We start from the raw sequence: 22,752 nt of genomic DNA on the forward strand, positions 1-22,752 counted from the left end.
TGTTGTGAGTAAAGCTTAGTGGAAATGAATCTTGCATCCTTTGCAATGTCATGTCCACAGCTATGGTCTTCCTGAAAACAATTCTATGTCTTCACTATTCCAAAACACTCTTAAAATTGAGGTATAGGGGTAGTTAGGGAGCCTCAAGTGATATAAAGTGAGCATTTCTACTTTATCCTTTATTCCTGCTTTCCTGCAATCTCCTTTCATTCAAGACTAAGCTTGATGTTCTGTTTGAAGACCCACTTTCTAATAGTTTTTCAGATCCAACAGGGGTCTGCAAATATGGTGCTTAACATGTATAGCCACAGAGACATGCACACACACACAACTGAATATTGAAAGACAAGTTAAAACAGTTTGGTTCATCACTTTGAACTGCAGAAAAAAGACCATATAAAAACCAGACAATAATCCTACTCTTGCCAAACTAGTATCCCCCTTATGCTTCATTGGATTCTGTCATAAATCCAGTATTTTCAGTGAATTATTTAGTTGTCACTGCTTAGATGCTTAACTCTTGGCAAAAAAAAAATCGTGATGAGCACTAAAAGAATTTTTAAAAAATTATTGTAAAATTCTCTGGAGAAACCTTTATGTTTTTCTCAAAATTTTCTTGCCAAAATGCTTATGAGAAAGGAAGAAGACTGTAAGTCCCTTGCCTTCACATGTTTCTTTGTTCTAATACACAGGCATGTCACTAGTAAGAGATGCCTGTGCCATGACTAGTGGGCTTGACCCATTACTATCTAGCTACACATTTGGCTTATAAACAATAGTAGGAACTGAGCCCATAGAAAATATCTCACTCTTGCCAGCCTGCCACATTGTTTGAGCTGGGAAATTGAGACAAACTGCTACATTCTTGGTTAAAAATAAGAGGCCTTTGAATTTTCTCTCTACTCTGAACTTTCCACTAAGGGTTGACTTTTGTCATTTTGGCACATCTTTTGAAATCTGAATATAGTTTAGGTTTTATGTAGGGCTTTCTGTACTTAAAGAATTGTGTAGCACTGGAACAGGCACAGACATGTTAATAAAGGCAGTGCAAAATCTACCTTACTGCGCCAGATGCCATGCCAGCATCCTACCACACCCTAATGTGGGAGCTGAGATGTGATGGGGGCCAGTGTTACTGCAGGTGCCTTAGTCCAAGACAGCTTCCTACTTCTGGAGGAAGCCTAATCTTGGCTCAGAATTAGCTCTAGAGCACCACTGACTGCAGCCACACCTGGGCTGAATCTGTCCCATCTATTCTCTTGAGTTTCCATCCTCCATAATCCCCCACAATGAGTGACTCAGCCTTTCCACCAAGCAACAAAGACATTTAGAAGGTCACAGCTCACTAGTACACTCCAAAGTTTGTTCCAAGTTGCAAATGATAAAATCAGTTAAATCATGTGTGTACGAAGTACAATACTACAAGGGGCCAACAATATTTACAGAAAAGTATTAATACAGAAGGTAGTTTCTAATAAAATGTCCACGTTGTGTTGAGTTTGTTATTGTCAAGCTCTCAATAAAGGGATTTTCCATGATGGTATCTACATCTTCAGATATTATTTCTTTATTACAATTTGGTAGAGAAATATCACTATTTGAAAGGATTATAAATTTTAGAGTCTACCTGGCAATGAGGTAGAGTATTGCTATTGCTACATTACTTACCATACCTCAGTTTAGCATTTTTAGTGAAGTCAAGTATATATATACTAAACTATGTATATTAAATATATATGTCAGTGGACACCTGCAACATGTTATATGTACTGGCACACTCATAATTATAACACAGATTAACAAAAGACAACACAGAATCTGTAAGTTTGCAACTTACCTGAATTACAAACAGTCCTGAGGGATCCTGATGCTTACAAGCTTTTAATTCCCACCGGTTTAGTAGGAAGTACACTGAGGTCAGGTTTTGTTTATAGTATACATGTATTTTATCTTTATGCACTGAAATATTTACACTATAGTGAGTTAAATTTGGTTTATACAATACAGCAGTATCTTTCCTTCTGTTAAGCTTGTGGGTGTTCCCTTGCCTGAATTTAAATAAGAGGTTCCATTACACATCACTCTTTACTCATGGTTCAGGTTTTCCCCTGAAATCTGAAGATCAGGTGGGACCAATCTGTGTTTAAAGTTAAGCATGTGCACTAATGTACTGCATGTTAGTGTGTGGCTTTCATCAGGAATGTTCAGACTGTGCAGAACTGCAACTTGAATGTGGAAGAAGCTGGAAAACATGGCACTCAGAACTCAAATCCTTCCCACCTGTTACCACAGAAACCTCACAAGCATAAGCCACAAGCAAGGGTAGCGAACTCTAGATGGAAGACAGCTGCTTGTCTCCACCCTCTTCAATAATTAACAATTATTAATAATTATTATTATTATGTAAAAATTATTCCTAATGAACTTGTGTCTATTATCAGTTTAGATTCAGTGGAAGCTAGTTTATGTTCATTTTTTCTCAAGGTAGTATCCTTTGACTTGCATAGCTCTCCCTCCCCAGTTACTCCCTCCACTTGTTACTCTCTGAAACCACACCTGGTGGAGCTAAACAAGACACTTTCTGGCCTATACTGAAAGTATTGGTATTTCCTTGGCTGTTTTAAAGTCCTCTTTCCTGAAGTTCACCCAGCATGTATTTATCTTGCTTCACTGTGGCAGAGCTGTTCTAAATACTCTGCCTTATGCAGATACCTTATGCATCAGCTTCTACAGTTGCATACATATTTCCCTTTAACCTACTGGAAACGCAGCACATCTATACAGATCTTTAGATGTGCTTTGAGTTCTCATGATGGTGTCACATCAATGGTCTTTAGACATCCTGTGATGGACAACTGACTAAACCAGCCAGGCCTTTCTCTTCATCTTTCATCAGCAGCTGATGGACCTGAAGAAATTCTTCCTAGTCTCTAAGTCACTTGCCTTTGTTGCACCAGACTTCCGTTAAAAGAGCCCTTGCCTTATGGCTGTTCAGTCCTACTGTGCATGCCAGATATCTTCTTTCTGTCACCGGTGTATTTCATGAATTGTTTCTATTCTTTGGATGTAAGCATTAGCAAATGATAAATGCAGTCTCCCTAACCCACAGTTACACAACTCATCTCCCTATTGCCTGAGCAGTTTCCTGTAAGTACAGCCATTGCTGTTGCTCTTCCCTCTGATTTCCCCACATCATCACACTGACTTCCACATAAAACCATGTCAATGACTTTATAGAAATTTATGTGGATTTTCTTTACTGTAATTCCATTCTCTAAAATCATTGTGTATCTTGCCAAATTAAAATACCGAGTTAATTTGGCACAATCTATGGTAACTATTTCTCCCATTTTCAGGTATTTCTTTTACAGACTGTTGAGTCCTTCTAGGCAGTTGAGATCATGCTAACACACTTGGGATCATGTTGAAATTTGATCCACAGAAGTGGATTAAAGATCACTACTTAATTTTTCATTTTTTAAATCATATGGTATTTCCATCCATTTTAGTAAATGCCTTAAAACTTTTACCACTGGCTTTATTATCTGAGTTACTGCACCCTTGACAGCTGAGCTCTTTGCCCTTTGGTTTCACCTTGCAGACGACAATTTTTCTTTCCATACCCATTCTCATGAACATCCTTGGTTTTGCCCCTGTGTACTGTGGCATTACCATTACTGATGCTGAGCCAAATACTCAGGTAGTTTGGGGCAGGACCTACATTATGTTTAAGTGCAACCAAATCTATGTTCTACAAGGTATCCACTTCTATTGTTTATATGGCCAAGGTAGCTTTTACAATTTGCTAGAATTTCGTTTGCAGCCTCTACCAAAGTTTGACTTCTGACATTTTCACCTTTCTATATGCCTTTTGGCATGTAGAAATATACCTATATAGAATTCTATGCATTCCTTGTAGGTTCTCTCTTTACACATAGTATTAAGGGTTTCTTAGTTAATTGTGAATGGAGTTATTTGCTGTAATTTTTCTCCTTTAGGATACATACTCAAGTTCTGGAGCGTTGGCTTAAAGAAGTCTAGTTGCCTTCCACTGTTATCTGACTGAACTCTTTTGGCTCAATATGTGCTCACACTGACTATAAATCACTGACTTATAGTGCGTGACTTGCTATTTCGGGATCAGGGTATTTTTCTCTGACTTTGCTGAGAGCCACCTTAAGAGGGCCATTTTCTGCAACCCTTTCTAGGGGACCTCTTGTCCACCGTCCCTGCACAGCTTGCTCTTGTAATCCATTGTGGCTTCTAAACAGGATTTTCCCAATTTGCCTCTCATTCACAAGCCCTATAATATTCTCGCAGTGGGAAATCAAATGATGGCTCTTCTTGTGGACTTCAGCAAGAAGGTATGCACTTTACTAGGCACTGAGAAACATGCTCTGGGAAACAAATGAATTTTAATTTTCTTTTATTTCCCTGCAGGGCCTTTCCTTTTGCTCATCCTTGCTGACAGGCCACAGTGGCTGCTAACTCAGCTCCCCCATGGAGTTAGCTAGTTTAGTTAAGCAGCAGGAGACCACAGAGTGAATGGCACTAGAAAAAGCAGAAATATAAGCAGGAATGTTTTTGGTCGATACTATACATTCTTTGTTGTTTTACCACTGTTGAGTCAAATCAGGCCTCATTTGAAATATTTTTAAAAATTACAATACAAAAATCAGAATGCAAAAAATCATGACACTGTGATAAATCACAGTACTGCTGTTGAAGAGAAGATCAGTAAGTGTGGAGACCTGTTGCATTGTAAGATTTACTGCATGGCACCCTCCATATACAAAGAATTTTTTCCGCCGTGGAATAAGCAGGGGTTCCTCTCCAAGTGCTCCCAAAATCTGGTCAGGGAGTTGTCAGCACAGAGGCTAGAACATGCACATACCTGTGCTACCTCCTCACAGCACAGGTCTGGCGGCAGCTGTGCCACCACAAACTCTGCACACACCTTTGTACCATATCTGGGACACCTCCTCAGGAGTGAGCCCTCAGTCATCAGAGCCGTGACCAAGGTCTGTTGACCTCAAGTCGTCTGGAAAAGCTTGGCAAGAGCCCTGGTGCACAACCTTCTCCCTGGGAACGCTCGAGTGCGTGATTCCGACTCAGGCACAACGCGGTGTCACTAGATGGCGACGGATACCTTTTGGATAGTGCAAAATAGCCATATTTGGTCTACGCTCTCTGTATACATTGTCTCCCCCCTTCAGTTACAAATTTTCATTAAAATCTCACCAAAAAGATGCTTAAAACATACTAACTTTTCCAGTCTGCATGTAAATACAGCATTCCACATTTCCAACATGTTTGGAAGTTGCTCACTTTTCAATTATTTTGCATTCTGAAACATACATTTGGTGCTTTTCCCTGTTAAAAAAGTGCATAGGGAAATCTTTTTAAAGCATTTCTTGAGCACAATGAAATCCTTTTTCTCCCGGCATTGCCAGGAGAGATCTCAGTAAATTTAGAAACGTTTTTTTTGAATGTTAGAGCAGAAGATTGCTTCATAAGGGTGGAGACATACATACAAGGTTTCACTCAGTGTTACCCAAGTGAATGAAATCACTGCAGTCTGGAAATGAAAATAAATCATGAATCTTTTTGGCAACAGAAAATCCTTTCCCAGTGTTCTGAGTCATTTCGGTCTCACCACAGCATTTTAAGTATGTTGAGCTCAGCTGTTTTCTGAAGAGCAATTAAGTTCTTTCCAAGTGATTGATAAACATGAAATACTGGTAGCTAACTCCCTGACAGAACTGAATTTGCATTTGTTAATGAAGTGCACATGCAGATATAAAAAAAAAAATAATAATAAAAAAATTAAAAAAATTGAAGAAGCAAAAGATCCTAAAACTGTTGAAAGTACTCAGATACCACGATGATGAACCTAGTGTGAATATTCAAATATTATGTGGGGTGTCTGCAGTGATCTGGACCCAGAGGGTGATGGTCAATAGCACAAAGCCTAGCTGGAGGCCAGTAACTAGCACTGTACTCCAGGGGTCAATGCTGGGTCCACTCCTGTTCAACTTCATTGATGAGCTGGATGATGGAGCAGAGGGTATCCTCAAGCACATGAGGGTATGGCACCAAACTGGGAGGAGTGGCTGATAACACCAAACGGTCATGCTGCCATCCAGAGAGACCTCAACAGGCTGGAGAAACTGACTGACAGGAACGTCATTAACTTCAGCAAAGACAAATGCAAAGTTCTGCACTTGTGAAGGATCAACCCTGTGCACCAGTGTATGCTGGGAGTCACCCACCTGGAAAGCAGCTTGGTGAACGGTATCCTGGTCTGCATTAGACAAAGAATTGCCAGCAGGTCAATGGAGGTGGTCATTCCCCTCTACTCAGTACTGGTGAGGCCACACCTGGAGTCTTGTGTCCAGGTTTGGGCTCCTCAGAACAAGGCATCCATGGAGAAACTGGAGAGAATTCAGCAAAGGGCCACAAACAGGATAAATGGACAGGAGCATCTCTCCTGTGAGGAGAGGCTGAGAGCTGGGACTATCCAACCTACAGGAGAGAAAGCTCAGGGAGGTTCTTATTAATGTGTATAAAAGCCTGAAGTGAGGATCCAAAGAGGACAGAGCCAGGCTCTTTTCAGCAGTGCCTGGTGACAGAACCAGAGACAATGGACACAAAGGGAAACACAGGAGGCTCTGCCTAAACATCAGGAGACAGGTTTGGTTTTTTTTTACTAATGATGCACTGGCATAGGTTGCTCAAAAGGTAGGGGAGTCTCCATTCTTAGAGATACTCAAAAGCCCCATGCAGTCCTGGGCAACTGTCTCTAGGTGGCCCTGTTTGAGCAGAGGGGTTAGACCAGTTGACCTCCAGAGGCCCTTCCAACCTCAGCTATTCTGCGATTCTGTGATAAGAAGATTTATTACAATGCTCAATTGTGATGATAATCTTTGAAAAAGGTAATCAATAAATCAATTATACAAATAATAAAGACTGAAGTACATACTTATTCATACATTTTCTAGCCACATTGTATGCTGTGAATGCCAGCCTCATCAGGAGATACTGCACACAATATCCGAGAATTGCTCTTGCTCCAGCTTTGAAGCATAAAATAATGTTTAAGGATGGCTGTGGTCAAAATGTTAACATTTTTTCTGTGCAGTAAAGAAGCAGCATATAAATTCATGCCAAAGAACTACATTTTATACTTCATGACACCAAAGATGTACTTTCAATGGCAAAACTTAGCTGGAATCTTGCCTGCCCTTCAGGCAGGCGTGTAACTTTGCAAGAAGACCAGTGTACTGAATGTAGGTCTCTCGCCCATGATAGCATCAGTTGTGAACATCCTTTAAAAAATATTTATAAAGACTTTTAAGTGTATTTATCCATCAATGCCTTTACAAAGTTCACTGCTGCTCACAGTTTCTAGAGGGCAGTTACTGAAGATGTGTGCAGAGACACTGGTTGTATTTTTGAGTTTGCAAATACCGTAAGTCTAATCTAAAGGGATAAATTTGTTGTCTCCCCACTGACAAGGCCAGATATACTCAGAGACTTCTTTTCTAAATAACTGAAGTTGCAACATCAGTTCTTTCAGTAGAACCAGATGAACAGTTTTGAAATTAATTCTGAAAGGGACATATTATGAAAGAGGCATTCTTATTCCACTGTGCACGCAAGGTGTGCACATACAATGCATTGTAATGACAAATTATACTTTCTATTTTGTCAAAGGTTTAGATAAATACTTCCTAACATGAACATGTGTGGGCCTGTTGAACACCTCCTTTGAGAAGTCTGACAGGCAACAACTTTCTGCAAGAAACTAAACAAAACTGCTTATAAGCCAGTCTAGTTTTCCAGGCGTGAAGTTAAGTATTTGCTACAAATGTTAACTTCCCACCAGATGCATCTGCCCATCTTCATGTATTCTTTCCTCTGAGGGATCTTTTGTTCTCCCAGTTGTTTCAGTTTGAAACAATTGAAAGGTTTCAAAGTCAAGATTCCAACAGTTTTGCCGGACGTAAAACCAACAATGAAGCAATTACAGCCATGAGAAACTAACTACATGGTTGTTCTTGCTAAAGAGCTCAAAGGGCCATCAGAACAAGGGTCCTGGTGGCCTTTTTCTCAGGACCCCCTTGTTAGAGGGGTGTGCGGAATCACCTGGGTGATATGGGAGCCTTGCTAAGGCTTCTTTTCTTTTGGAGAGATTTCTTCTCATTTCCTCTCATCACATGAGGTAAGAACCTTCCCCATATCAGAGAAGCAAAGCATCCATGCAGGTACTGAGATCTTGAAAATACTGCTGTGGAAATGGTGCTTTTCCCTTCCTCCTCCGTGTGTATAGAAAAGACAGCATAGGCACCAACTGCAGCCGCTCAGGAAAAAATCTGCAACTGGTCTAATTTCACATTCAGAGGTGAATGCTCTTATGACACAGTGGAAAGATCTCATTTTTGTGGCATTACAATCAATTAATGTTATTTGTGTATAATCACCCAGGGGCCTCTGCTCGGGTGTGGTCTCCAACATCTGGCCAGTGCAAGCTTGGAATCTGATGACTGAGAAGCTCATGAAAGCCCATTATTGACCTGATATTTAATGGGAAACTTCTGGCCCAAGCCTTGCTGCTCCTCAGTTCCCAAAACATGAGAAGAGCACTTGCAGCACAAGCATGAATGAGAAGGCAGGATCATGGCCCTTGCTATTCAACCATAGGCTATGGTGACTATTAACCACTGACTCCCTTTGTTCATCCCAGTCACCTTTACTCTTTGTAAAAAACAGCAGATGATTAAGCAGTTCTCAATCCTTTTTCTCACCCTCCCCCCCCCCATCCTTCCCCATCCCCCTGGATCCACACACTTGCTGGGAGAGTAGCTTGTAGGAAGAAATGATTGCTAGAGCTGCTGGCAGCAAAGTAATGGTGTCAGCAGGGGACAGAAAGTTGGGGTAGAGAATCCAGGAGACAGGCAGACCATAAAAGGAGCTGAGGAAAGAGGTAAAAAGAAGGAAAGGAAGGAGAAGGGAGGGAAGGGAATGGGAGGGCAGGCAAGGCATGATACAGGCTGTGCACATCGGGGGATCTCAGAGGTCATCACAGAGGAAGACTGTAAATATGACATAATTGCCACAAACAGCAGCAGTTTGACTCAGCAGCTCTCAGGAATCAGAGGCTATTTCTAGTCCTGGTCCTTCTCCCTACTCTATGTCTCCTGGCAGAGCCCTTCCTCACAGCCCCACTTCACACTCTGTCACTCCCCCCTCACAAGCCCCATCCTGATCCCAGTAGCTACCGGGTAGAAAGGGCTGATCTTCTGTTGCTATTATAAAATCACAATTAATGCAGGTGACTGAAGGTTTATCATGCCACCAGTGTGTGGACTGAAGATAGCTAAAGAAGAACAAAGAATCTGTATTGTGTGGTCCTACTGATAAATATGCATAGTTGGAATAAAGTTCCCTACGTAGGTTAAGACTGCTATCACACCCAGCAACCACTGAATTATCAGCAGTGTCACTGAATTGTCAGTGCCACACAAGATCCTTATTGTAAAAAACATTTTGTTTTGCTTGCCTTTTGGAGGACTGTAAGTTCTGTTAATAAAGTAATTGCGCTAACAGAATATATCTGGATTCCTTTAAGGCACTTGATACCAAATGATACAGACTTAAGAGAGAATGAGCTGAATCTGCAAACTGGTTTACTGACCAGTCCGCAAGGGTTGCCATTGTTATTAATGTGGTATCAATAAGCAGAGTTCCAAAGGTCTCAGCTCATGAGCCAAAACTATTTAATAGTTTTATAGTTGCCACAATTATACTCAATTTGTGGTAAAGTTTGCTGTTGATTAAAAGTTTGTTTTGCCAGCAGATAATGAAGGCATTACCATAAGAGTAATTTAAATTGCTTTATTGAAAGAGATCAGCCTGGAAGTGTTTTAATACAGTTAAATACTTAAGGTGATATTGGTTTGGAGGAAAAAATGGCATAAACTGTATTTATGGATCAAAGGCCCGGATTCTGGTGAGGACCTAACTACCAGTGGATGACTCCAGCATAAACTCTTCAACAATGCTGTACATAAAGATACAATGTAATTTTCAATGTATAAGGGAAGAATATCTATTCTATGATTCTATAATATTGCATAAGGCAAAGGGGAGAGGATTGCATAAGCTGAGGAAGTGACCCTAGCCTTCTCTCCATACATAATAATGATGTATACTCATGTCTGGCAGCCCCAGCACCCCAACAGTCCATGCCCCATACCTAGCACAACCCAAACAGAGTCGTGTGGCACATGTTGCCCCCAAGCCTTGCACCTTCTCAGCATAGCTCACAGGTCTGAGCACCAGTCTGATTTCCTCTCTTCCCTCTCCGAGCCTAGAAAATGACAGTCATATGCAGGGCCATCTGCTGCAGGCTCCAGTTCTCCTCTAGCCTGTTTGCTGATTAGCTTCCTCTCCCCATCAAATAGAGGCCCGTCTCACACGAGGGCCCATGCCCCTCGTCAGGGCCCCGGACCAGAGGCACACCTCGTACCCTTTAGAGATTTAGAGCACTTTGGGAAAGTATCCCGGGTCCCCTCCGTGTAACCGCTGACTGGGATCTGCAGCCCCTACGGGACGAGACTGGCGGCGGGGCAGAGCTGTGCCGTTCCGTGAGGAGCGCAGACCCCGGCCCCACACCAGGCTACGCTGGGCAGGGCCGCCGCGAACTGACCCACCCCATCGGGAACAGCCCCGACCGGCGACTGTTCCGGATCACCCACGTGACGTCAGGGCGGAGATGGCAAAATGGCGGCGGCCGGATGCGTGTCCCTTGCCCCGCCCCGCCGGCGCCGCGGAGGAGGCGGTGGCAGCAGCTGCCGTGTCCCGCCCCTAGCGCCGCTGTCCTCCCCCGCCGCGGGACGCCCAGCCATGTAGACGGGGCGGCGCGGCCGCCTTTCCCCGCGCAGCCGCCCCTCTGCCGGCGGGCGCCATGGAGGACGTCGGCTCGGGCGTGAATGCGGACGCGGAGGTGCGGAAGCTGCAGGAGCTGGTGAAGAAACTGGAGAAGCAGAACGAGCAGCTCCGCAGCCGCCACGGCTCCCTACCGGCCGGCCCCGCCAGCCCCAAGCGACTCCTGAGCGGTGGGCCCTCCCCGTCGCCCCCCGCTGCCGCCTCCCCGCCCGACGGCCGCTGCCTTAGCCCTAGGGCCGCTGCCCGGCGGCCGCCGATCGAAGAGCTCGGCAGCGGCGCGGCCGGCGAGGACGGCAACGGCCTCCTGGACGACGCGGCGCTGCTCAGGCCGGAGGAGCTGGAGAGGTTGGCCGGCTGCGAGGAGGACGAGACCGGCTGGTGAGGAGGCGGTTGGGGTGGGGATGGGGTGGGGGGGTACCTTTCATCCGCCCCCAGTCGCCAGGAGGTTTAGGGGTACTGTCCTTCTTTACCCCTGCGTCCCCGGGAGGAAGGGGCCGTTTTCAAGCGTGTGCCTGCTGTCGGAGGTGATATCGGGGCTTTGTGTAGGGAGGCAGCCTCGCCCTCTGGGGCTGGATGGAGGAATTGGCTCTCCAAGTGGTACCGAAGCCTTCAGGGGAAGAGCATTTTAGTTTTTGCACATAACACTGCACCTCCCTGGCGGCCTGCAGCTCTGTGCTTTTGTTCGGCCGCAGCGAGAGTACTACATTGGGTCACTTGGAGACCGGAGCAGGCTTCAGTTCTGGCGCAAAATCAGTTGCCAGTGTTTCCACAACTTCAGAAGGTGTGGAGGCGTTGAGAAACTTGTGGAAAATTCCTCGGGTAGTGCAAGGTTAGCCCACAGGTACTGTTGCACTTCTTCAGATGTGCAGCAAGCATGTTTTGAGTCTTGATTTCCTTCAGCTCTGAAGGCAGCAAGCGTAACATACTCTTTCATCTCATAAATGTGGCCTCATTAGGTATTGTCGTTTATTAACGGTGTAGGACCACGGTTTACATTAGGTGGCTTCTCTCTTCTAGTTGGACTGCCAGCCCTGCTGCTCTAGCAGAAACACCTGCAGGTGGCCGTTCACCTCTTTATTACATTTGGAAGAGCTTCTACTGAGAATCAAGGTTTGCTCTCTTTAAACAGCATGATGGTTCTGCAGCTGTCTTTTAAAAGTTTCCTATGACACCAGCTGAGGAGCAGTGTTACAGAAATGGTGGGGAAGAGCATGGTGTCAACAGAGAGACACAAGGGGAGTGTGCAGTGGCAGGAAAGGTGTAACAAAAGCAGTCTGATTTGGGTCAGAACTGGTTATAGGTTCATCTGCAAAAGTCTTTGTGAGTGAACATGCAGTTTGAAAAACAACCAAACAAAAATGCTTTTCAGAGTTAGAAACACATTTAAAAATGCTGGAATGGTTCCATGCATGAGCAATGTTGCAGTTGCTTAGGGAGGAGACTGTGTGTGTGCTTCCTCAGAGAACTCATTTGCCTGATGTCCAGCCTGATCCACTGGAGAAGTATGAGAGCATAAGTTTATTCTCATCCAACACGAGTTTACTAAATTAACAGAAGGTGTCATCTTCAGGTGGTGAATCTGCAAGGCAGCTACTCTTCTCAGCTCATGGCTTATAATCGACTGGCCTGTAGCAATTGAGGGAAACAGAACATGCTAAATTTTCACAGTGAGTTTGGTGCAGGATAGACACACTTGTGAATGGCATGAATTCTAGTGACAAGAAATGTTTCATACATTAATCCTAAGTCATGGGCATCATAGTGCATCTCTTCAGTGGAAGTTAATGTCACAACAGAGCATATGGTGACAGTGATGGCATAAATGCTGTATGGTTATGTGTGCTGTTTTGGACACACATGGGGCAGGTAGTATAGTTCGCTGAGCTCTTGCTTGTGTCAGGTGTTTGTCATGTTACTTATGCTGCCTGTTACTGTGGCTTCAGTCACTTTTCTATTAAAGTTATAGTTGTCAAAAGACAATAAAACTTCAATGCAGACTATTACAATTACATGCTTTCATTCCTTCCCTAATATTTTAGTGATTATAATGCTAATTTTGAATCTCAGATGTGGGACAATGACTAAGACAGAAAAGACCCCTTGAAAAGAGCACTTGTCAAAATTACTGTTGCACATATGAAGAATTACAGCTATGTAATTAAAAAAACCTGTCTTTTCATGCTATAGTTTACTATGCAGTTAATGATAAATGTGGTTTGGCTAGATTGACTAATGGTTGATTTATTTTTCCAAATTGCTGTATAAAAATGAAAATCAAACTCTTGGAATTTCTGAACATTTAATTCTACTGTTAAGGCACTAAATACTTTGTGTGGATTTTTTTGTTTGGTTTTTTGGTTTTGTTCTTATGAGGATTGGATGACTCTGTACACTTGATGGATGGAGGTTATTGCTCTAAATGAAGGTGAAGATTTGCAGAGTGAAGCAATCAAAAAGAAACAAGCCTGTGAAAATAGGAAGGATGATATGACTAAGTGGATTTCTTTTATACCAGTGTAGAAGTCAAAGACCACTTATCAGCTGAGGAAACCTCATGTGGAAACAAACTAAATGTAAATCATGGCTTGTACACAAAACTGGATTAATCTTGCCTGTTTTGTCTGTATAGAGAAGCTTAGGTTTGTCTTTACTTTTGGTTTCACAACGACTTTGCTGTGGGAGAAAATAGGTGATGAAGGGTGCTGATCACCTCTAATCTCTGCTTTCTGTAGTGCTGGTGTTCTTCAGTTCATATGTTCATATACTCAATTATGAAATTGTCTGCAGCCTTGTAATGACACTGATAAAATTACATTGTTTTACATTTAATACTTACATGAGATTAGTGCCTGTGAATTTTGACTATGAGTTTAAGGTGGAACAGTTGACCGAAATCAGTACTGGACTGTGATGTGTTGGTGTTATAGTCTACATTTTGAAGTTGATCAGCTCATTTTTAGCTTGTGATTCTTTAAATGCTTTTAGAGAAGTCTACATAAGACAGAATTGTAAAGTGAACAATGAAAGGGAAAGGTAGGACTAGCTCTAATTAATAACAAGTGAAAAGAACTTTGATATTGCTGCTTTAGTAGCTGTATTAGCAGTTAAATAGCTAATGCAATATTAGTGAACTTTGGCGCCATTTATACTTCTGCGTGCTTTTTTTTATGGTTTCTTTTTGTGGTGTTTGGGTTTTTGGTTTTTTTTTTGTTTTCATTTTTTTTTCCACTGTGGTTATTTAAATCCTGTTCTGTTTTAAGCTTTAAAATAGTTCTGTACATGAGACAATCTTCAAATCGTATGTTAAGTTAATAAAAATGTCAGTTAATTTAGATCGAGGTTCTTGGCTGTATGTTTTTGAATCCCATTTAGTGTGCTGAAACTTTCTTCCTAGTAGGGTTGTAAAGAGGCACATGTGCACATGCACACAGTACTGAGCTGTACCTAGTGCCATGGGGACTTTGCTTTAGGCCTGCTAATTACTTCTTCAAGAAGTTACAGTGACTTTGGTAATCTGTTCTGTGGGTGTTCCAATTTAGCTGTTCTTGAACCAGGCTGCATCAAAAATCTATATTTTTTTTTAATTTGAATCGGAACAGGTTTTTATTAGTTAATTAAAAAAGATGAAAGGCCAGGAAGGGGGACTAGAGTGGAGAAATCTTCAGAGAGGTCGGACCTTGTATACAACTCCTTGCCTGACTTGCTGGGTAAGGTTGGGTGTGGATGTACAGCACATTTGAGACAACTTGGTAACAATGTGAAGGTGGCTTGCTATGCTTCTTAAAAGTGAGCTGTCTTAAGTTTATTGCAGGATAAATATTCACACGTGGGCAGTTACTGTAGATTAGTTAATGTGCTGTGAATCTACTGTAACTTGTCATGCTGTCATGTATGATCTCTGGGATGCTTTCTTTTAAATATGAGCAAAACATACAGTGCTTTTTTTTTTCTTTAAGATTTATATACGGTGTGTGCGTAAGAGAGAATAGGGCTTGCTATGTATCTGTTTTGTATGTCTAATTGCTCAGCAAACTTAGAACAGTTGTGTCCTCTTTAAATGATGGTGCTACAAAACCCAGCCTAGCACTTTCAATGTTTTCATGTCAGTGCAATGTAAAGTCTCCTTGGTAGGACTTAAATAGTTTTCAGGTGACTGACTTAATTTACAAACAAAAGGCAGTTACTGTGTTTGAAGTTAAATTATTGGTGGGTTGTTTATATTAATAGTTCAAAGTAATATTTTCAGTGGTTTTGAAGACCTCAGATTGATTGTGTATCCTTTTTAGTTAAAATGTAAAGGCATGTACTTTTACACACACTCTTATTCAGAAGCTACTTCTATTAAGTTGATGCTTATGTTTAATTGTTTATATTTCCATTCAAACCATTCATTCTAGTTAGTTGGCCAAGTGGCTGTTTTGAGGTACAGGATAAAAGGATTGTCATCTGTATTGAACTGTCTTTCACCTCCTATTATGTGATGTCCCTTGAACACCAATGTTAGTTTGGGACCCCACAGTTTGCCACAGTGAACTAGTAGAATATAGGATGAGTCTTTTGGGATGGACCTGCACCTGAATGAAAACCCATTGCTGAAATTACATTGCAGCATTTCTTATTCAGCTGCTAAAATTTCATTGTATTAATGTGGTAGGCTTCTTGGAAACTGGACAGGTTCTGATCAATTCCTGCCCTGTGACCGAAGTAAAAGAGAAATTGATGCTCTTCATTTTGTGGCAGATTAAATGTCAGTCTGATTTAAAGTTGATTTTAAACAAAATTTGGATAATGTCTTCTCAGACTAGGAAGATAATGTGAAATGTAGGAGAACTAAAGGTTGCAGAATTCACCTGGTTATCAAGTGAAGCAACTGGTAACATTGAATAATATTCCATTTGACCAATGTCTTTGAGATGCCCATGTTTGTTGTGAAACAGGTGTTTTAGGACTGGAGGAAGAATCCCAAGGATAACTTTCTTCTGTTTCTACCTTATTCTTTGATATTATTGACTTCTAAACATGCTTCATGTTTGTATATCATGAAAGCTTGATACCGATTTTATTTATTGTCTTAATGGTATTCCTGAAGTTTATTTCATAATCATGTCTTGTTTAGGCATGATTCCCAGTTCTGCTTCTTGTAGGTGTTGGTAGAGCTCTCAAGCCTAGTAATTAAGCAGAATTTTAGTTTGGAACACTTTTAATAGGACACAGAAATTCTCGGCCTTTTTCTGTTCCATGTAAGTATCAACAATACCATATTAGAGCATATATGCTTTCACAAATTTCTTCTGAAAAGTTTCTCAAGCAGTGGAAACTTGTACAGACTTTGTGTGACAGTTCAAGGGAAGCTGCGTGGTAGTGTTGAGGAGTCTTCCAAGCTTTTGAAGACTGTGTTTCCCATTCTGCAACATCCCTTTCAGAAAACTACATATTCTTTGGAGACCAGGAAATTAATAATGGCTGTAATTTCCAGTAACTAGTCAGGGCAGAGCTAACTATCTTTAATTGTTGGTGACAGGAAGGTAATTGTGTTCCCAATTGCACTTTGCAACCTCTCTGAATACTCTCAATTCTGCTTCAAAGTCACATGTAATTGAAAGGAGCTGCTTTAATATGAAGGCTTAATAAGATGGTCAAAGCATTTTTGTAGTATTGATGTCCTTATTTTTGAGATAACTGAATTTTGCTGTAGCTGGTGCTTCTCAGAACTAGAAGCATTCAGTTAAGTACACCTACAAATTAGTAATTACAGGCTGACCAAATCAGTCAGTTACAACTGCAGGATAGGAACTTTGCACGAGTGGGGGAGGAGGACAGAGGAAATGTGTGGGCCAGATATGTGCCGCAATGTTGCTTAGTTTGGATTTTTTTTCTTTACAGCCAGAGATTCTCTTCAGTTCTTTACCTGTAGCTGTTTGTTAAGAAAATCCATCTTAAATTTTAACTCATTTAAATTGCTTCAGATAGGATTGCCTGATAGTTTTGGACTGATCTAAAATTTAGATTGGCACTGTTTCATTCTAGGCTGTTTCCAAGGCTGTCAAATATTATTATCTCCTGACTTAAGCAGCACTTCATTGTGGAATTTCCCTCCTGTATTTCATGGCAATCTGTTGCTGACCTGTCCTTAGATTTCAGTTGTTTTCTTCGTATCTTCAGGTAGCTTTCTTGATCCTGCTTTTGCCTCCAACATGTTTTGTCCACTCTCTTGTTTCATTGCCTCTATTGTGACTGCCACTTTTTGCTTAAGGTTAATGTAGGTAAAATAAACAAGCTCTAATACAAGTTCCTTCCACTTGCCATCTTCTTTCTAATTCAGATCTGTGACTTCATACTCATCTGCATGTTTTTCACTTCTGCACTGAGCAGTAGAAGGATTTTGATACAGAAAGACACCTTTCCTCCTGATTAGAAGCTTGCCTTCTGTTTTCATGCCTGTGGCAGCTGTCCTCTTGTATTTTAATGCACTGGGAGGTGTTCCTCAGGTGAGCTAATCCCTAGGAAGATATTCCATTCCTGCCTCAGTGTTGTGTCCTCTTTCTTCAAAGCTTTTTCAGACTCAGCTGTGTCCTGGTGCAACATGCTACAGCTTGCCCTATTTGGCTGACGTTACCATATGAGCCTGTAGTGACAGTAATCCTTTTGCAAAAGCTTTGCTGTTTCTGTGCTATGTCTTCCTGGAACTACTCAGGAGAGCCCCTGGCTGCTTTAAACTTCAGATTGGCATAGTTGACTAGTGACAGCTGAAGAAAGGGAATGTTACTGTGGGCACAGAATCATGGTGTCTGGGCTTCTTAAGCTGTTCAAAATAGATTGAAGCTCCTGGGCTTCTTTTTATATACTGTTTTATTTTATTTGACTGTGTGTCACTGAACTGTATACTCTTTACTACTCCCTTGTGGAGAAATTGAAGTGTAGATTTCTGGTGTGTTACCATTTGTAGTGGGGGTGGAAACTGTAAGGTGTCAGCTTCCTCAATGATTTTCAACTTCCTGTTTTGAGAAAGTGATTTAGTAGTGTTTTAAGAGGTATGAAGTCATACTGGTAATCTTCACTCTTAAAGTTGCCAGTCAGTGCCATTGCATTGCTGTAAGAATGCATTAACAGATACAAATGGGAATTAATCTCTTCTGGAAAGCTCTTCAGCTAAGGAGAACCTGTATTTTTGGGTCAGACTGTAGTCTGACAGAGATCACTTAGTTATCTATACATGTTTCATGGTCTCCTTGCTGCTCTTTTTCTCTTCCTGCTGTTTGGAAAAGAGGAAGAAGTAGTAAAAGCATTGCTCTGATTTTTAGCCTTTCCCTTGGTCTTTCCTTTTATAAATCCAAATGAAGCAATGCAAGTGGGGTTATGTCAGCTTCAAAACTTGAGATTGGCTATTCTTCGTCAGGTGGGAAATTAAGATTGCTGTTTTATAATAATGAGGCATTGCAATTGCTGAATATACAAGAAACTGCCCCGAAAAAGCCATTGTGTTATTGCATCAATTCACATGTTTGTCATGAGGTAGTGGTGTTGCATGAAGTACGTATATTCTAAAGTTCTGTTTTGGTTTTTGTTTTTGTTGTTTTTTTTTTTTAATGTAAGGTGTGAAACAAAGCTGTTAAAGGAAAAACAGTTAACTGGGAAGAGGGCAGAGAATTTGCAATGTATGTTTGGTTAGAAAGGGAGGTGGAAAAGTGGGAGCTGTGTGAGCCTGGGTTGCTTCAGTAAATAAACTACGTGAGAAACAAATGCAACTATTGGAAATTGCTGAAAATAATGTTTTAAGTGCTTAAAATACCAGCTGCCATTTTGGTTAGTGAGGTAGGTTTGTTGAAGATGCCCCTTTTGTGTGTCTCAGAGAGGACACACACTTTATTTTCTTGCCTGTTATACTGGATATTACTGTAAACACTTCAAATGTGTATGGAACTTCTCAAGCCCAGCAAGGCATGTCAGCTGTACAGAGAGCTAGGAGCACACTTTGTACAGCACAAAAGTTGGCTTTGTTGCTTTTAACACTTCTTTGTATTGCATAAACATACCTTTAGGACAGAAAAGAGTATAGGCAAATAAATGCTAAGAAAGACAGTAAATTTGAAGTATTAAAGAGCTGGTAAATGTTAAATGTTAGTTTTAACTCTGTGGAGATAATTGCAGCAAGTATAGCAATTTGTGCAATTGTTTGCATAGAACTAGAAAAACTGAATGATTCTTGTGCTTTCTAAGGATCTTGAGGGCTATAATTATGTGATAGACTCAGCTTTTCTTGTGGACAGGGTTCCTGTGAAGGCTGTAAGGATTTCTAAAAAAATCAGTTTTAATGATCAGCATGATACTGGCCAGAGTGAAGGCCACATGGACTATAGAGTGCGGCAGTAGCTATTTGCATTGTTACAAACAGCTTCATTTTTGTTTGAAATCATGGCAGCTAATAAAAATCCTCTCTCCTCCATTTGCAGACAGAGCTTTCTAATTTCAGTGCTTATGAAGGAAGAGTGTTTCAGAATGTGCTCTAAATAGTCATCAGTGTTTTGGGAGAGATGTTGTGGTGGTTTTATAAGCATGCTTCTTGGGAAGCTTTTGTAAGAAGAGACCTTAAGGGTAGTAATTAAAAAAAACCAAACTTTTAAAGCTGTTTATAAAATAAACTGAGTTCAAGCTCTAGAATTACAGAGGAAGGATCAGCTAATAATCAAGTAAAGACAGTTTCTATGGAAAATAACTTCTGTGTTGCTGATGTCATTGGCATGAAGGAAACAAGAATTTTTCCTGGTTTGTATGGGAGCATGGCTGATTAAGCTGTCAAATGTTCCTAATTTAGTGTGTAGCATACAACCACTTCAACTATGAAGGAGTAATAATACTCCTACAGGAAACACTCATTTAACCATTTCTGTATGAGCTCTAGTTAGAGCTGTAGATCTTGCAGTTCACTCTTGTCTGTTGCTGAAGCACATTTCCAGGTTTGGTTCTAGTCCAAATACAAGGTTTAAACATCTCTACTTTGAGAGTGTCATTGGTTATGACTTTCCCTTAAATCTGTTTTTTGAGGGGGGAGAAATTTTCAACTGTATTTCTAGAGCCTTTAGAGCAGAATACTTCTTTCTTCATTCATGGAATGCTGATGTTAAAAATAAGTGAATGTAGATGCTGATGGGCAAAGGGCCTCAGCATGTCTTGCAGAACAATACGATCTCGTTGTTTCTCTCCACTCTGTGTGCATTATCTCTTGTTCTTTGTTTGTAATGCTTGACTCTGTACCCCTTAGGACAGAGATAGTCCTTTTGTTCTATGTTCAAAGGAAAACTAAAGGATCAGGTACTCGGATATAAATTATAACTAAAAGTAAAATGTTTCTTTTTCAAGGCTATTAAAATAGTTGAAGTGTTCTGTGGACTTCTGCACTGTTCGTTGGCTAGTAAGATGCTTATCTTTTACTACATCTTTGTGTTTAGGAAAACAACCATTGCTTATTACTTAGTGCTTTATTTCCTTCTTTCAGGTGAATGTTACTTAAATCTGAAGAGATTAATCCCGATTTGTACATTTACGTGATGTAGAGTAATTGTCCGTATACACACGGTGTCTGAAAATTGAAAATGTTTGGGGCTTTTTTTTTTTTTACCTGGTCTATCAGTATATTCCAGTGTAGCAATACAGGCATCACTTCTTGTCATGGGTAGCCATATGTTATCAGTATTATACTGTGTCCAGAATGGTTAATTTAAAGGTAAAACTTGTGCTTTCTTTATCATTTTGGATTGTACTGTACATACAGTATAAGAATAGAAATAGCATAGTATGTGGTATTTTGTTACATGCCTGATCTTATGCTCACTTTGCCTATCTTCATAATTATTGTTTTTCCTCTCCTTTTCAGGTTATATACGTCCCCAAAGAAGAAACTGACTCCAGTGCAAAAATGCGTCAGTCCCTTAGTTTGGTGCAGGCAGGTATTGGATTACCCAAGTCCTGACGTTGAATGTGCTAAAAAGTCACTGATCCACAGGCTGGAACAGACAATGTCGGGTGAGTTCCTGCACACTGACACTGGGTTGTACATATTTATTCTGAAACAGAGTCAGAATTAGCCAATGTGTAGTTGTGAGATCCAGCCGTTAACTTCTGTCTAAAGTTTTCATTATGCCTTGCAAACAGTAATTAATTCTGTTAATTTTCTGGACTGTAGGAATAAAATGAAAGGAAGCATTTGACCATAAGTGAGGATATCAAGAGTTCTGTACTACCTGCATATTGACAGTTTGGTCAGAAGCTTTCAGGAAGCACATGATCTTGGAGGTTTTCTTATTTTGAAATAAAAACCTGTATTAAACTATCATAATTAAGTGCTTGCTAGTATTTTAACACAGAACTTGTTCTGCTAGATGAGCTATTTTATTTCATCTAAGGAAATGGAGGCTGAAATTCTTCAATACTTTGGGGAGGTAATACTGATTTCTTTTCCTCCTATCCCAAATAACTTAAGATCTTGTCACAGTCAGATAAAAAAAATCCAGGGTTTGTGAGTCTCCCTTGATATGAATTAATTGGTTATATTCAAAACTGGAGAAGGTCTGCGAGTTTCACCCTGTGAGGGTGAAACTTGAAATCTTCACCCTTTTATTCCGAGCCTTTTTGATGTCAAACCAGCAGCAGAACCCTGAAGGTCTGATTAGAATTCTCTGTCCACCTGTTTCTTGCTTTAATTTCTTTGTTAGAGCCCGTTTTATTTGAAAAAAAAAAAAAAAAAAAGAGTTGTGCTGGGACGTGACTTTCTCCCCCTATATTTCTACCTTTTTGCAGTCTTGCAGTACATGTGATCTGTCTTTTTTTTTAACTGTTATCTTAAGGCATTAGAATGGCAGGATTTGAGCTAACAGTATGTGAACACACAGTTCCAGGAGTGTTCCCAACTGCCAGCTCCTTTGCGTGATTATAAACAAACTTTATGCTGAGTTTATTTGCTTGTAATTCCCCCCCCCCCCCCCTTGGATTCTTTTCTGGAACAATTCGGTCTTTATTCTGGTTTATACTAAAATTTTTCTTAATAAAATTTGAAAACATTACTGGTAGAGCACCTGAAAAGTCCATTTCTTACTCTGAAAATCATGGATATAATCGTGAAAGTTCCTTCAGTGTGAGTCACCTTTTGATTTTTTCCTACTTCTTGGGCTTTGTGTATGCTGCCCTGAAGAATGTCTTTAAATAATAGATAGCTTGTTACAGGCAAAGGCTGAAATTCTAAACAAAGGAAAGTACTCAAATAACAGGGATGTATGAATGATGATAAAAGCTTGGGAATTTGAATACTACTGAGTGCATAGCAGTTAGGCTAAGTATGAACTATCCTGTTCACAGTTCAACTTTTTTTCAGAACCAGTTAGAAATTTTCCATAAGTACCACAAATTCCCTACCTTTGGGGTAACATCAACAATTCAGCCTTCGTTGAAGCAGAGTGGCAGGAATCTTCCCTATGAAATGAACAAATTTGAAAGCTTGATCATTTATATGACGTGTCTAGGCAACTTGACCTTTTTTTTGTTTTCTCATAGACCTGAGAATGTGCTTCTGACAGTGGTACTTGCAAGAATAGCACAATTCATACATAGTATTAATAAGGGAAAATACTGGCAGTAGAAAAGATGGGCACCAGTGCTGCTGGTTGGAGCATTTACAGCAACCAACCTACTTAAAGGTACAGGTTAGCAGAAAGCTCCACAGTGCTGCTTGTAATCTTGTGTGTGTTTCCTACCCCACAAATTCTGAAATATTTTGTGAATGTCATAACAAACAAAAAAATCTTAACACTG

General features: G+C 40.8%; 1 protein-coding gene across 2 annotated transcripts in view; it reads left to right on the forward strand.

Moving 5' to 3' along the window:
• The first annotated feature begins 10,868 nt into the window (after nt 1–10,868).
• The window catches only part of SLAIN2 (SLAIN motif family member 2), a 36,380-nt gene continuing 24,496 nt past the window's right edge, over nt 10,869–22,752 (forward strand). The window contains exons 1-2 of one of the 2 annotated variants that reach the window (XM_034064640.1): nt 10,869–11,328; nt 20,822–20,970. In XM_034064640.1, coding sequence (XP_033920531.1) covers nt 10,970–11,328; nt 20,822–20,970 — 508 coding nt within the window. In that variant the 5' untranslated portion in view covers nt 10,869–10,969. The remainder of the gene's footprint in view (nt 11,329–20,821; nt 20,971–22,752) is intronic. The other variant, XM_034064641.1, reaches the window with a different exon arrangement.

The sequence above is a fragment of the Melopsittacus undulatus genome, chromosome 7, assembly GCF_012275295.1.
Source record: "Melopsittacus undulatus isolate bMelUnd1 chromosome 7, bMelUnd1.mat.Z, whole genome shotgun sequence".
Taxonomy (NCBI): Eukaryota; Metazoa; Chordata; class Aves; order Psittaciformes; family Psittaculidae; genus Melopsittacus; species Melopsittacus undulatus.